The 16,359-nt window shown below is 40.5% G+C and overlaps 1 protein-coding gene across 1 annotated transcript in view; it reads left to right on the top strand.

The window, feature by feature from the left end:
- The window catches only part of RPS6KA2 (ribosomal protein S6 kinase A2), a gene marked incomplete at both ends in the record, with an annotated part of 171,985 nt that overhangs the window by 62,497 nt on the left and 93,129 nt on the right, over positions 1 to 16,359 (top strand). Inside the window, 2 exons of the mRNA XM_084261212.1 lie at positions 6,231 to 6,347; positions 10,451 to 10,532. Of these exons, the coding sequence (XP_084117338.1) occupies positions 6,231 to 6,347; positions 10,451 to 10,532 (199 nt within the window). The remainder of the gene's footprint in view (positions 1 to 6,230; positions 6,348 to 10,450; positions 10,533 to 16,359) is intronic.

The following is a 16,359-nucleotide window of genomic DNA, read 5'->3' as shown; positions in this document are numbered from 1 at the left end:
AATTTTATAGGGACTGATAATGTTGCACTGTATAGAAGCTGGTCTGGTTTTGTTTTCCAGAAAGATTTTACCTGCTTGGTGGAATTCCATATAAAAAGATAACGCCTTCTACTCACATTTGTGATAGATCTGGGAAAGAAATCCCAACCTTTCTAAAAATCATTGTGTGTTATTTAACTCTGTGTGACTTGCTGAGAAGGTAGGTGATCTTATGCTGGAAAGCAGAATACGGACCTGGCACAATGTCCAGCAAATTCACTGTGAGTTCCACATGCTTCTCTAAGGGCTCAATGAGTCCATTTCACAGTTGCTAAAGCAAATGTTAATTTGACAGTAGAAGACAAAACAACCAGACCCATTTACATATCATTGCTCAACTTACATCTTTCCACACCACAATATAAGACAGGAGTTGGATTGCAAACCATTTTAAATGGAAGATTTCTTGTTCAAATTTTACTCCAGCTGCTGGAGACTGGCTTAGAAAGAGGCTAATGAAAATGTTCCTATACATTTTTTTTTAATGTGGTTATTTCTTGTCCTCAAAGAACTGAACACAGGCCAGCAATTCATTTCCTGCAGTAGACAGCATTTGAATAGCCTGTTATGTCTTGACAAAAATTACTCTCCTATGGGTTGAGCCAGATTAGAACCTGTGAAACAGAGGTGGAAACCTGGCCTCATCTTTATCAGACATATCCTGTCTTAATTATTCCCATATCAGAGTTTTAAACGTGCTTCCCTAATGAAATGTATTATTTTGGAATGCTGTGTTGCCTGTGATACTTGGAAGTTAAGTGTTTGGGTTTATAGTAGGTGGTAACCTGCCAAACTGGTAGCAAAATAAGTCTGTATCTTGAGCATATGCTACAGGCAAATAACGATTCTCAAAAAATAAATTCTCTTTAGAGTCACCATTATTTCTTACTTCCTTGTGTCACATTTTCATTTATTCTTTCATTGACCACAGGCCCTAAAGCATGCAAGTCCAGCAGATCTGAAGACTGGAGAACTTGCACATCAAACTGTACACATTTTTATTGAAAAATGAAGCTTACGCTTCATGCCCATACCTGCATGGCAGCTGGGGAGATGGACAGGCAAGGCATAAAAATACTAATCAGTGTCTTACTGATTTTGGGAGGAAACAAAAATCATCTTACGTTAGCACCATAACTTTTCCCCATGTGATATAGTTGCATAAAATTGTCTGTAGCCAGAAGTAACTGATTCTGGAATGGCCCCTGCTCCAGATGTTTCAGACCATTTCAGGAAGTCTTAGTGAGGGAATGTTTTTGCACGTGGTTGAAATATATGGGACAAAATTCAGGTGGGTTTTGGATTTGAAGATGATCATAGCTCCATTCCTTCAGAAACCTGTTGGGGAGGAGCCAGACCAGACACAAAAGGGGTTAGACCTCTCCATTTTCAAGGAGGTATTCATTCCGTAATGTTTGCTGAGAAGCTGTGGAGCAGGAAAGATATGAGACTGTACAGCTAAACAGAAAAAGAGCTCTTCTCCAGGAAGGCCTGTCCTTTTGTGTGACTTTTCTGTACCCTGATCCCTGGTCTATACCACTGTGTTTCCCAACTTGACTCAGATGCGTGACAATGAGTCAGGAAGTATTGCTGCAGTTGAAAGAGTTTTCTGTGGTTGCTTTCCAGCAGCCATCAAGCATTAGTACCTCTCTTTCTCCAAGGGCTGTGTGAGGAAATCTTGAAAGTGAGCTGAGATCAGTGCTGCAAGGAGCAGCTGCCTCCAGGAAGCACCAAAATAGATATGTCTGTGCCATCCACAGTCATGGGGGCAAGAACAGAGGCTCTCTTCTCCTATGTCCCAAAGGAAAAGAGATCAAAATGGCCTTTCCATTCAAATGCTGGGTTACCTATGTGTCCAAAACTTCTGTGGGAAGGAAGTCTTTAAGTGAATAGTGCAATATAGTACCAGGCCCTGAATAGGTCCTTCTTGCGTTAGCACAGAGAAACACTTTCAGTTCCTCTTTCACCATGTATTCCAGTTTATTGCCCTCTCTCCCCTAGTCTGTGCTGCTCAACCATGTTCTTTCTTCAAGCTGCCAAGAACATCCATCTCACTTTTGTCACAGGATGATGTTTTTTTTGTCCAAGCATAAATATTTAGAGAAGTTTACAAAAGATTAAGCTTCATCAAGTCAAGCATTCCTGCTAATGCAGTGTCGGGACAAGTCAGCAGGGAGCAAGAGCCTGGGCTGCTGTGCACAGCTGTTGCAAGACCAAACTGTGGAACATTCATTTTTGATTCCACCAACTTCACTGATTAAATCCATTTTGGAATTTGGCTCATGTTTTTTTTTACCAGAGTGAAATGCTCTCCATCAAAAAAGTGTCTTTAGTGTGCAGGCTTCATCTATACTGTGAATCTCTTGTCTGGGTCTTATTGTTGTGCAGATTCCTAATGAAGATATGCTGCCTTTGCTGGACCACTGGAAAAAATCCATGTTAGAGAGGTCCCGAAGATGTAACTCAGAGCAAAAGTATTTCCCCCCAGTGCTTGTGCTTTGACAGTTTGGGTTTTACTCTGATCATCCGTGCCTGAGAAAAATCATGCCACATTCCATATTAGTTTAATACAGGGAGACATCAAAAGATGTAAGTGATGGGAAAATGCCAAGTAGATAAGAATATTAAAGGGGAACCATAAAACTCTTTGGGTTTTTTTGTTGGTTTTAGGGGGTTTTTCTCTCTCTGGTAGAGCAAACAAATGGAAGTAATTTCAGAATTCATACAGAAATTAATATAGAAATACATGCAAGATAAACCAATGCATGTGTGCAAACACATCAGGATATATTTCCTTTAAGGGGCTGTGTCCATCATGTCTCAAGTACTGACAGTTTGGCTTTTTGCTCCAGCAGGAAGTGGATTTGTCCTACCAGCTAAAATACTTTCGACCTCTTGGACAGCTCACGAGTAAGGCTGCTCACAAGTGTCAGTTGGTGAAAAAAGAGCTGCCTGGCTTGCTTTTCTTCAGTGCTGCTTTGCTGCCCCTTTCTAGTGAAGAGACCCCAGGAAATCCACAGGAAATCCTACCTTCCTAGAACAATATCCTGCTTCCTCCTAAGGAGCAGGGCAGTAGGCAGCTCGACATGCCTGCAGGCGTTTCTGAGCTAGGCAAATCAAAAGAGAATAAACTTTCATAGGATGTGGCTCGAACCTCATTGTTTGAGACAGAGAACCACAGTGGACAAAACCAGTTGGTCTGATCAGGTGTCATTGATACTTTGGGCAGGAGCATTGGACTAAGATATGACCATCAGAAGCCCCTTCTAACCAACGTTTTTATATTTCCATGAAGTCACATAATCTAACAGGTTTTTTCCATAAAATCTGTGCTTCTCTCATAGACATTGCTAGGCCTTATATTTGGTCCCATTCTTTTAAAACAATCTTTTTCTAATATTTTAATTAAGGATGCATGTAATTAAAGTGTTTTTACTGCAACTTATGAATTAATTATGCTGTTCTCTGGGAACGCTAGAATTTTTAAGCGTTCTTCCAGCAAGCTGAATTATCATCACTTTAATATTTCCAAGATATTCCTGTAACTGAACATATTTCATGAACCTAAAGAGGTTATATAAAATTTAATAACATGCTGAGAAATATGCTTAAGGTTGTAGGCTTGTGACTTTGATGACTAATATGGGTGAACAAATTGAAACTCGCTCATCAATTAAAAGCGCAGATGTAACTGAAGTGATTCTATGGTTCAGGCCAAAATACAGTCTAACTGAATTTACAAGGGTTTTTTCAGTCTGTGGTAGATCTCACCCACAGTTTTTGAGATCAAGGTATCAGCTCCATGGAGAAGTAAAATCTGAGGAAGATACCTGGTGTAGATAAAATTTTGGTTAGTTTCTTTTTTTGCAGAGCTTTGTTTCCCGAATACATTTCCAGGTTTGGATCCATATCCTGCTTCACCTGGTTGCAGTGGATGGATCTTGCTGGGCTGTGCTAAACAAGAAATGGGCAAAATTATGAAATGGTGACTAGGTGCCCTCAAGCTGTGCTGACTTGAGAGAACACCATGCAGGTTTTCTCATCATATGGTAGTTGTCCTGGGGATGTCCATGCATAGAGACTGGCCTGCAGAAGCTAGTCCACCCAAACTTGCCTCTGCTCAGTGGAAAGCAAACACCCAAGCATACAAGGTCTGGTGCAGAGCTGATTCAGGAGCCTGACCCTATGGGGAGTCATTTTTAGCCTTAGGGAGTAACTGCTGAACAGGTGAGCGCTGCAGTCCAGTTACTTCACTTCAGCTGTAGTGTGGCAGGGTGGGGAAAGCTTGAAATAACGTTCTTACCAGCGTGCAAACACACTCAGCTGCAGGCAGTTTGCCTAAAGATGTATGCCCCTCCATATGAAAGTTCATCACTTCAGAACTTGGTGGAGCCTTTGGCAACAGCATGTAGGTAATTCCTGGTTTCCTTAGTCGGTCAAATTGGTATCAATTACAATTGTTCCTCTCACCTAGAAAAAAAAATAGTATGCTTAATATCAGAAAGATGCTCTGGCTCCCAGAGCAATTAAAGCCAGAAAAAAAAGAGGACAGATCCTGGCAGTTATGTACTTAGAAAATCTCTCTGTGAAAATTGATTTCTAAGGGTTTCCTTTCAGGCAAACCTTAAACTGGAGGAATTGGGATCAGAAAAGATGAGTTGTTGTCAGATGATGATAATTTTCTGGTAGCATGCACAAAGTAGAGGAATCCTTCCAAACCAAGAGGATATAGTCCCTGTTCCAAAGCATGTGTGTGTGAAGAGGCAGGGCAGGGAGAGGAGGGATGAGGCTATGGTACAGAGAGCAATGTGGGTAATGCTAGCCATGCATCAGATGAACTATAGCTGGTAGAAAATGACATCAATTTTTCTGGAGGAGAAATAAATCAAATTTATTCTTGTTTAGTAAATGAATATGTTATGGCCAAATGTTTTTGTGAAAACATTTTAATTCTAGGCTGTTATTTCTAGTTTTTCCACGTTAATTTTTAAGAATGGGAAATCAGTGTTGTATTTCCAGCTTTTATCAAGATACTTGCTGGAGAAAATGGAAAATTGCAGGAAAATTCCATGTACAAATAATGTACCAGAGAGTCCAGTTGTTTCTGCGGGGTGCGGTAATTTTCAAACCTATTCCTAAACTGAGTAATTCCCTACAACCTGGGAGATGAAACAAAAAGGTTAATGCTTAAAATCCACATTTTAGTTGTGAAGATGTCAGAACAAGTATTTTGACTGGGGAAAAAAAGCTCCAACGTACGTGTACAAAACCCTACAGAAACAAAAAGGTGTGTAAATACTATCTTTACTCATCACTGTGACCTTGAAGAGCAGGTCTTTTCTTCCAGGTTTCTTTTCAGCTCAATGACTTTCTGGGTTGCTGCAAACTCTATGTAGTCCCTCTGGGTCTCACATGACCCAGTTGCTCTCTTTTTAGAGGAACATGCCATAATAGCATAAAACAAACAACTAAAACAAATGCCATATGCCGTAACTTGTGAGATAAAAGTCCTGGTTTAACTGGTGCCTGTGAGGAATGTGCATCCATAGACAATGGAAATACTTTAACAAAAGAACCTGGAAAATCCCGAGTGTTTAATGCTAATTCCTCCAAGGAAGAAAGCGTGAGTAACTCTTCCTCCCACTTCCACCCCATTTTCACATCTAAATCGTTAATTTATTTTCCATTTAGAAGGTTATGGGTAGCAACTTTCCATTGTTTGAAGTAAATAAAGACAGATGCTTTTAGCAATGCTTTTTCTTCATTGCGTACTCACAAGAAGAATTGCTGCTTAAGACTAAGGGAGCTTTTAAAGATGGATTTGAATTATGCTTTGAGGGAGAATGAGAAAGTATGTGGAGACTGAGTGCTGGAGCCTCTTTAGTATGGATTTGAGTATGTGCCACTCTGGTAGCAAGGTTTTTTGATGGGTACACCAAGCCCTGCAGTGTATTTTTGTGTTTTGGCTTGCATGTTTTACCCTTTACCTGGTCATATGGACATGAATGTCCTGACACTACTTTCTCCAGCCAGTAACAGGCATGTGGGATATATGGACAAGCATTTGTTTCTATTGTCAAGATTTCATACATGATTGTAGCATCATAGAAGATGAGATTTTTCACTGAATGGCATGTTTCCTTAGGATAAGAGCTCTGATTTGAGGATTTTGTTTGTTGTTTCCTTTGCAGGAAGAAGGTATCGTGAAGGAAATAGACATCAGTCATCATGTGAAGGAAGGTTTTGAAAAAGCAGATCCTTCTCAGTTTGAGCTGCTGAAAGTATTAGGACAAGGTTCATATGGAAAGGTAATTGTAATGCCACCTGATCACCTAGAGCGACATTGAATATTTCACATCCTTTCTCTGAGTTCATTATGCTGGTGACATTGTCCATATATAAATATTAAATTATAAATACAGATAAGCAAGCCCAAGCCCCTTCTGTCTTCATTTTAATAACACTTTTGTCTTTTAGTTCGATTCCTGCGTATAAAGCAGCTTAGGAAATAGTGCTTATGACTGTGGACCTGGATTAATGAGCACAAGTGAACATTAGTGAGCATCCGTTTGTAAAATCAGACCCCACCTCCTTCTTGCTAACCAGGGACATCACTGGGGAAGTGATGTCAAACCTCAGTGCTGCATAGAGAAATTGTTGTGGTGATAGCATGGGGGGAAGACCCCTGTACCTGTATGATCACAAGCTACTGTGTAAGCAATGTAATTTTTATTTTAAATACAAAACTTTTCTTAACCTCAAAGATAATTCTTCATCAGAACGTAAAAGTTGCAAAGGAGAATGCAAATGGGAAGGAAAGATGGAAAGAAAGAGGGAGGAGCCAATTCAGTCTTATACTCTTTCAGTGGTTTAAATAAGAATGAAACCTGTAGAACAGAGAGTCTAATTTAAACCAGGCATGGAAGTCCTTATCATCTTAAATATGTTATTCTGTGGAGTTTAAAAAAAAATATTTCCCAGCTTTCAGTTAAATGGTGGATCATTCTGGCTGACTTGAAGAATTGCCTTGTACTTAGAAGTTGCTGAGGTATCCAGCACAAATCATAGCACCCTGAAAATTAATCAGGGCCATTGGTTTTATTCCTGAAAGAAGCTGTATTCAGAGCATTTACTGACTTCCTAACTATTCTCAAATCTTATTGATGTCTGTTTGAAGTTCCCCAAGATGAGAGATACCGTGAAAGTTAGCATTCATTACCAAGTTTTAATCTAGATAATTTCTTGATAGCACAATAATGATATTTGAGTTTTAAATATTAAATGTGAAAAATCAAACAACTGAAAATTACAAGAATGAGATGAACGAGAGAATAAAATCTCTTTTGCAAAAGTAATGGAGGCAGAATGGCTAGCTTTCAGACTCGGGCAGTAAAGAGTTTAGAAATGCTTCACTGGCTATCTTAGATAGTAATGATGTATTCATCATTAACTGCCTGAGTGGGCCTTCTAGGTTTAAACATTTTATAAGCAAAACGGCTCGTCACTCCCACCACTTCCCAAAAGGAGATCTGATTTCTGGGACATGCTCAACCCAGTGCACTGGGTGATCAGACCGTGAGTGTGGATGTCATGCCTGTTTGGAGCTGTGTGCATATCACTTTCCATATCGTAGGTGAAACAGGTCAGTAAACTCCCCAGAGCAGCAAATATAGGAGGGAAGCTTCCTCTGTGTTTCTTATGTAGTCCCTAAACACATAAATCTTCATCATCTTGGTATTTGAGTTAATTGTTCAAATCCCAAAGTCTCTGGATGTGCAAACTGTTTGGTGTTCAAGTTTTCCACCCAAGTTCTAAATAATTTCTTTCAGGGTTAGAGAAGATGCATTTGGTGTCAGGAGGTCTCTCGACACTCTTGAAAGTCAGAGCACTTGCTTAGCTTTCTAGGTTGGGATTTGGGTGATAGACCCATGGCTCCAGCTAAGGGAGTTTTGCTGGCTCAGGTCTGAATTACCTGAGGTGTTTGTGTGCATATGAAACTCGAAAACTGAAAGCCATGCTCAGCCACATGCCTGTCCTGTTCTGCCAAACTAGCACTGTATGGCTAATGTAGCCAGACAAGGAAGCCCTCCAGGACCACTCGGTGGTTTCCAGAACAATGCAAAGTTACTTTTAAGAATAATCAGAGGAATGACATCATTTTGCAGTGCAAAACATTTTCATTTCTTCTGTTTCCTTTTTGGTTGGATGATTATTTTTATGTCCTCTGAAACAGCACACAGTGTTCTTGACTCATCCTTTTGGAGGGCATGCAGACAAGTGCCCTATCCCCGTGCTGCAGGGAGCAGCTGACTAGTGACTAGTAACGTAAATTGATAATTTTGCTTGTTACAGCAGGATGGGTATTACAAGCTTTGCAGATAAGATATTTCTAGAACTGCAGGCTAGTATTTCTGCCGATGCAGCATGCTGTGGTGTTCTATGTGCAGTACGGCTTAAAATCATTATCTTAAGGGCTTGGGATTTTTATTTTTAATAAAGATTCTGTTTTACAGAATAATAAAAGAGCTGAAAATTTGGGGTTTGGGCAAGCTTGCTTTTGACTTTCTCCTCCCTTTCGATGTAATGCAGAAATGAAATCTTTTACTTGTTCTGGATAGAAAAATACCACAACATTTCTCTGTCTATCCAAACTTCCAAATGAATTGACTTCCTGTTAATGCAGGAGCAGCTGAGCTTAATTTATCATGAATGTTAATGAAAAACACTTCAGAAAGTCTTACGTTTTCTTGTTGCGTCCAGATTTCATCATTTTTTCATACAGTTGTGAGCAACAGACATATTTATATGTTCATCAAACTATGAAATGGGAGATGGGAGCAAGCAACATGTGCCCCAGCTCAGCCAGCTAGGGCAGCTCAGTCAAGGACCTGTGCGTATCTCATATGCACAGGAAACATCTCAAGAAGGAAAGTCTCACCAAAAATTTGTCGGGTTGTATTGTAGAAGTGTTGTAGTTGTGATGCTGTCAGATGTTCATAGCTGTGGTTAGGGTGTTCAGAGAGAATTTACCCTTTTTATTATATTTTTTTAATGCTTCTGGACCTGGTTGTTAAAAGTTTTCTCCTTCCCCACAAACCCTTCTTTGAGGAAGTCATAATCTGTTTACAGATGTTTTTTTCAGAAGGAAGAGTTTTGCAACTTGTGACTAATGTGCTAATGTGGGGTTTTTTTTTTCTTTTTTATATTTTGGGTGGAGACAGTTGACAAATCTGCATGCAATGAATAAAATAATCACCACAGATTTTTGTAAGCCAACCAGACATTGATTAGTTATGTAATTTTTACCTAGTCTTTTTTCGTTTATAGAAGTATATGCTATGTGGGGGGGCTTATGTTAATTTCTGCATCTTGCCTCACTTCTGCTTCTGTCCAGTAACACAAGTGCTGAAATAAAAAGGAGAGACATTGTTGTCTTGCATTTCTGACCTCAGCAGACAGGGCGAGTCCTGGGAATGGGCTAAAAGATTTGCTTACTTTATTTCCAATTATTAAAACACTGAAAGTCTTATAAAGGCCAAACCAAGTTACTGATTCCTTTGTTCACTGTTGCTCCAGTGCTCAGATGCACTCAAGGGCAGATAAGAAATAGTTGCATGGAGTAAAACAAAAAAACCCAAAAAAACAAGTTTAGCTACAATTTTATTTCAATTTCATATTTGCACTGTCAGAAGATGTAGCAGAATATATAACCAGAAAATAATTTTATTATAATAGCCTATTCGTTAAAGTAGTCCTACTGTTTGTTGAGTACAAAGATTTTCATGTGTGAAATTTTTACTTCAGCTGTGCCTTAGACAAGCCACCATTGCTGACTTCTGGCATAAATTACACCAAACTGGTTTTCCCCTTAATTTAATTGATGGCAATACTTTAAGGCCAATGCACATTCCTAAGCACAAATGAGACAATTTTTTTTTTCATGTAAAGCTGGTCAGAATATGAAGAGCCCACTGATTCTGACTACTCATCCATCTTTAACTGATTTCCTAAAAAATGAAAACTGGAAGAGGACTGTTTATAAGGGCATGGAGAGATAAAGCAAGGTATAATGGCCTTAAGCTGAAGGAGGAGAGATTTGGATTAGGTATGAGGAAGAAATTCTTGACTGTGAGGGTGGTGAGGCCCTGGCACAGGCTGCCCAGAGCAGCTGTGGCTGCCCCCTCCCTGATAGTGTTTGAGGCCAGGCTGGTTGGGGGTTTAGGCAACCTGGGCTAGTGGAAGGTGTTCCTGCCCATGGAAGGGGGTTGAAGCTAGATGGGCTTTGAGGTCCCTTCCAACCTAAACCAGTCTGTGATTCCTGAACTGCAGTGTCTGTTCCTCTATCAAACGCAGCAAGGCTTGTAACTGGAAGTTCAGTACTCATCTTCACAAGATGTCTGCTTTTTTACAGGTATTTCTAGTGAGGAAGATAAAAGGATCTGATGCAGGTCAGCTTTATGCCATGAAGGTACTTAAGAAAGCAACTCTGAAAGGTAAGGATTGGGACAGTGGTTGCAGCCTTTATTTCTGTTCCACTCTGTCACTTACTTTTCTTGCCATGTTTTGAGTTGCTGCTTTCTTACAGTGTATATAAGTGCACAAATATATCTCTGCTGCCCTTCAAAATTCTGTCTTGTTGTAGCAAGTGCTTTGAAAAAACATACACAAAAAATGTTCCCTATAAAGTGTAGGAGCAGGAAAGCAATGCTTTATTAATTTGCTTGGTGTTACCTCTAGGACTTCTATTGGGTCTGTATTAATTTGTATCCCAGTGGCACTATCTTTCTCTTGCTGAAGTTAACCGAAGTAAGTATTTTTAAATAAGGATATTGCTGAAGTAAAGCATATCTCCTACTGGGCAGAAAGGCCTTCCAGCTGGCACCTCTTGCTGTATGCCTGAAAATTCACGAGAGCATATTTTCAGGTGTGAGGAGTCATACTGAGGTGGTTGAGATCATGCTGTTTCCTAGCTCATGACCAGTCAGCACATGGTCTGTAGGAGGCTGAGGCCAAATGACTGATGTTTAAAGCTAGTCACCTTCTCTCTAGGGTCGTTGGCTGCTGCAGCCTCGATCAGACCACAGGACTGAAAAGCAAACAAAGTTTGGTCTCAGCTGCAGTCCTTACTGTTTGTTCCTCCATGGAGTTAGGAAGAACTAGTCATCATCTTATTTCCCTGAGCTAGCACTGCACTTTGGTTTTTCCCCTCAAAAGCCTGACACTTTTTTGCAGATGAAGTGGACAGTGCTCAGTTTCCACAGAGCAGCTCTTTCCTCCTTTCTCGGACAACGTGGGTTTGCACAAAGCAGTGGAGTGCTGATCTTTTTGTTTGGAACGTAGATGGGAAAGTTCATTCTGGAAGGACAAGATGGTGTAAATAACGACTTAATTAGTACTGGGTGTAATCACAGAAAGTAAAAGGTCAGTCCTGTGTACACAATATATACAATAGAGTGATTCTCTGACTTCTCAACCGAAAGCAGGATCATGAAGCGCCCAAACTGAGCTGGACTCAACTGTCAGAGCCTTCCCACAGGGGAAGGCCATCTCCTGCTGGGCATGGTGCCTGAGGATGGACTGTGTGGCCCCTCTGATGTCAACACTTATCAAAGACTTGTTTCTTTTGACAGCCCAGGACTACTCACTCAAGGTGAAAATTGGGTATTTCCTCCTTTTCTCAGCACACTCTGAGGTGTGCTGAGCAGAAGGAGCTTTGGAGAGGGGGAGGGTTTCTTCTGCATCCCCGAACACGATTGTAACTTACTATTTGATAGCTAGATCAATAATGTTAGATTCCACTGGGAAAAAAAGTCTGTATCATGGCAGCATTTTAGGAAATCTCAAAATTTGGATGGCGATGTTAAACTGTCTGAAGTATTCCATCAAATTTTGATCTGTCAAGAGCTGGCACTTCTGTTTGCAGTTCCTTGGTTTGTTATGTTACAGAACCATCGCTTCTCTCCTCCCTTGGCTGTTTATTGTTTTCTGAAGCATGGGTCACAAGATCCAAAAGTTGAGGCTTTGTGATTTTGCTGGATGGCATTTCTCTCCCATTCACACTATCTACACCTCTGATTGGTAGCTCTGGATTTCGTGTTAATCCCGAAGTAACTACCACACTGGTAGGAACTAATTGGCTCACACCATTTTCTACAAACAAGTCAAACTTGACAGCTGTTTAACTCTCAAAACCCCATTGGCACAGGACAAGTGAGAAAAGCAACCATGAGGATTGCTGCCAGTGAGCTTCCATGTTACTTTTGGCATAGATATATTATTTCTGACAGCTTAATTTCATCTTTTAAGTGAGAGTGCTGAATCGTTGCTACCTAACTACACTCAAAAAGGCTGGAAGTCACTCCAGTGTGAAGTATTTATTACTGTGTCAAGAGTGGGACTGAAGCCATTAGTACTTGTTAGCACTGCGCTTGGTATTCACCGACAAAAGGCAGACTTACAAGACAAAGTTCTGAATGGTTTTGTTTCCTACCCTGTACTGCACAGTATGGCATGGGGCAGGAAAGTCAAAGCTCTTGGTGCCAGTGCCACTGACATGACCACACAGCCCTAAATATCACAGCAGTTATTTTCTTTAGTGAAACAAATTCACAAAACTTAGGAAATGGAGAAATGAGAAAGAAAAGAGGAGGGGGTAGCGAAACTGGTTTTTATTTTCTGGATTAATCTGAAGAATTAAAACCCAGATAAACAGCAACATAAAGAAGCTGAATGCCTTTAGGAGTGATGGGTTAAATTAGATTCATAGCTCACTCTGAAGAACAACGACAGTGCGTCCTGCTGAAGGGTTTCCTATCCCAGGAGCCTGACTTTGCAATGGCTGGCTGGTAATATTTAGGAAGAAGCAGAAGTACAAAATGGTGCTTCATCCAGCGAGTCTGTTGCCTCCTGCCTCTTTCCAGGGTGGCTGTCCCTTGTTAGTGTGACCCAAACTTTACCAACAACAAAGGGTAGTGTAAGAAGGGTATACCAATCAGCAGCAGCATTCTTCGAGTATATACAGCTCAAAAAAGTTGTTTGATACAAAAGAGGCTTTGTAGATAATTGCATTTGTAGACTTGAAAAATATCTGTTAAACAGCAGAACCGGTCCTGCTGTGAAGGGAGAATTAGACCAAAGCATTCTGGTTTAGACTGTAAAACTTTGCAGAGGCGCATGCTGTACGCACAAACATTTGTGAAAATCAAATTAATCTTTACCTCATGAAGGTTTATATTAAATACAAAGTATATCTGGATAAGGACCTGTAGCAGCAGCCTGAATCTTTGCAAGTGAGCAAACCACTGCTCCTCACTGTTGTAAATGAGAGCATCACACGCGAGTTTCTTTCCTTTGTGCCTCATTTCAATTTGCAGGAGTTTGTGGCTATCTGTTTATTAAAGCAGAGAACTTCCTGAAGAAACTAGATAAGAATTTCATTCTAATTATTAATTTTAGGAAAAAACTTGTCCAAAAGGTTTGAGAATATTACATCTGTCAGTTGCCAGATGGCAAATACATCAGAATCAAGTCTGCATGTATGTATAACTCATCTGACTTTGAAATGCTGTTTATTAAGTTACAATACTCTAACACCTACCTTTTTAAATATAAAAACTTGGGGAGGGATGTTCAATTTGTGCTGAAAAATATTTAGACACTTAAATACCTTCCAAAACTGAGACTTATTAGCGTTTTAAAATATCTTTAGATAATACTATTAAATAACATCTCAAAATATTGCTTTCGTGTCTCCATTAGACTGTGGAAGGTTTTTTCTTAAAAATCAGAATTCTAGATAAAAAACTGAAAGAGAATGAAGCTGATCTATATTTTTAAACACTTGGAGACATATCGGTGAGTCTTGACAGCCTGGCCTGAATACACCATGAGACTGAGGAAACAGAAAAAACATATACTGTCTACCTAGTATTCACCAGCAGAACTGGGACAGAGGGAAAGAAAGGTCTGGCTGATAGCTTTGATTCATTTAGTATGTCTCTCAAGGTGTCTCAGGCTCCATCAACTTTACTGGATGTGCTTCAGGATTCCATGAACAAGAATGGTTTAGATTTCTTACACTGCAAGGCTCATTAAGTATCCATGAAGTGCCTGTAAATCCTCAACAGGTTGCTGCGCTAGAATGTAAAGTCTGTCTCTGGAGCTAGAAAATCAAAGACCCATCCCTCCAGGAGTTATGCAATCTTACAGAAAGTGGCATGATGCCATAATTAACAGATATAATGCTTTTGAACTTCGTAAATATTACAGAGATGATCTACTGAAGGCTATGAGGTGGGTCATGAGGAAGTAGTATGCATCTGCCCATCTTGCTGGTAATAGGCTGTGTAAATCTTGGTGCTGGAATCTACTTGCCCCTGGGAACTGAGAGAGTCCACCTGTTTCGGTTTATGTGGTTTTGAAATTATAATCTGTTTTGTCAAAAACCCTGAAGCATTTTGCAGTGTATGATCTCCTCAGTCTAAGCCAGTAGGCTTATGGATTTACAGTTGTGCTGAGTGTGTGTGGTGGCTGTCAGCACAGTAAGTGGTGAGGGCAACTTTACTGACTCACAGAGAGCTTGTGGTGTTCTCAGGGATGTTATACCAATGATATGCATTATAATTAATCATAAACTGAGCAACTATCTTAGATGACACCAGCAAGACTATGATTTCCATCTCAGCCATTGATAGAATTGCAGTAGTGGCTTCCTGGTTTGAACACCAACTGAAAAAGCTTCTTCAGTTTTCCCCTCTATGCAACTCAGTTTCCCTGCAATGACTGTAGTAGTTAGATCTAAGACATTGAAGTCCAGTGCATTTCCTCTGTTCTGAAGGGAACAGAAATCCAACAACACAAAACTATAAGGACAGTTTAACCTTATAAGGTAGGATGTAGAGCCTTCACCTCAGATAAACTTAGCTCTTTGGTGCTCACTTTTCAAGGCGTCGTATTTCTTTCAACCTCTGTGTTTGGTGAGAGGCCCTGTTACTCATACAGGTTCAGCCCTTAGGTTTTGGGCTGTTCTTTTTTCCTAAAGTGTTCTTCACCTTGTTTAATATCCTCCTGGGCCTCTCATTACCCTCTTCTAAACAATTCACCAGGGAAGTCCCAAACACACGTTCAGTTTCCTCCAAGTTCGGACCCTGAAGCAGAAGTCCTCCTGTGCTGCTTTTCAAATGAAAGGCTGTATGCTCTGCATTTTTGGGAACTGCTGCCTTTGTACAACTTCTTTAATCAGAGTTACAACCATCCAAATGTTAGGGCTCTGAGCTCAAAAAGAAAAACACTACTGGACCTGGAAATGTCCTTAAAGATCCAGCTGAAACATAGACTCATCCCTCTTCACAAATAGCCATATGCTGCATTTTCAGTAGCGAGTGGAAAATCTGGGAAGGAAATACCAACTTCTCTGTGTACAAACACAGTAACAATTGATTCCTCTTTATATTTCACAAGTATCTCTAAAATGTAAAGATCAGCTTAGTCAGTTCGTACTCAGCCACACAGCAGTGCTCTGGGGTCATCATCTGGACCTTGCTGAAGCTCTGTGGGCCAGGAGTCAAGGACATGTCTAGCTTTGTTCTGAGCTGCAGAATGTGGCAACCTTGCCAGTCACAATTTAGGACCGAGTTGTAATTAGTAGCTGTTGTTTGAGAAAGCTGAACTTACTTTCCTCCCGTGGGAGGTTTGACGATGAAATCTGGAATACCTTCAACTCCTAGTGCTTAGAGGTCACCATCAAATTGTGGCTTCTCAGTGTCATTGGAAGGTTTCTTGCACCAGACAACCTCTTTCTTCCTCCCCTAGAAAGTTTATCTAGAGCATGCTTCCTGAAGGAGGGTTAGGGTGCATTTGAGAGAGCTCACTTAGGTTTCTTGTAATGGGCTGTGGAGAACAATGTGTTTGTATATTATAAGGAAAATCTACTGTAGTTAGGCAACTAGTGCATTATGTGTGTCAACAAATATCATAGAATATCCCAGCCTGAGCGTGTAACAGACTGGGCATGTCAAAAATGACAAAGGACACTGCCGGAAGTTTGTTTTCAAAGGGTTTGCTAAAGGGCCGTGACTTGCGTTCATTGAGGCTGTAGCTTCTGGGTTAGATACTTAAGATTCTTTAGTGATTAAGAAAAGTAAGGAAGGGAGGGGATCAGCTGAACTGCTACCTTGGACTTCCAGAGGTCAAGCTTTTGCCTGTTTAGAGGACTGGTTGGCAGAGTTTCTTCAGAGGCAGTCCTGAAGGGCAAAGGAGTCCATCAAGACTGGACAGTCTTCAAGAAGGAGATCTTAACAGGCACAGGAGCAGGCTGTGCTG

This window comes from Gallinula chloropus (assembly GCF_964237585.1).
Source record: "Gallinula chloropus genome assembly, chromosome: 3".
In the NCBI taxonomy this organism is placed as follows: Eukaryota; Metazoa; Chordata; class Aves; order Gruiformes; family Rallidae; genus Gallinula; species Gallinula chloropus.
Note: the sequence above shows the minus strand (reverse complement) of the source record. Positions and strands in the feature narration are given on the sequence as shown.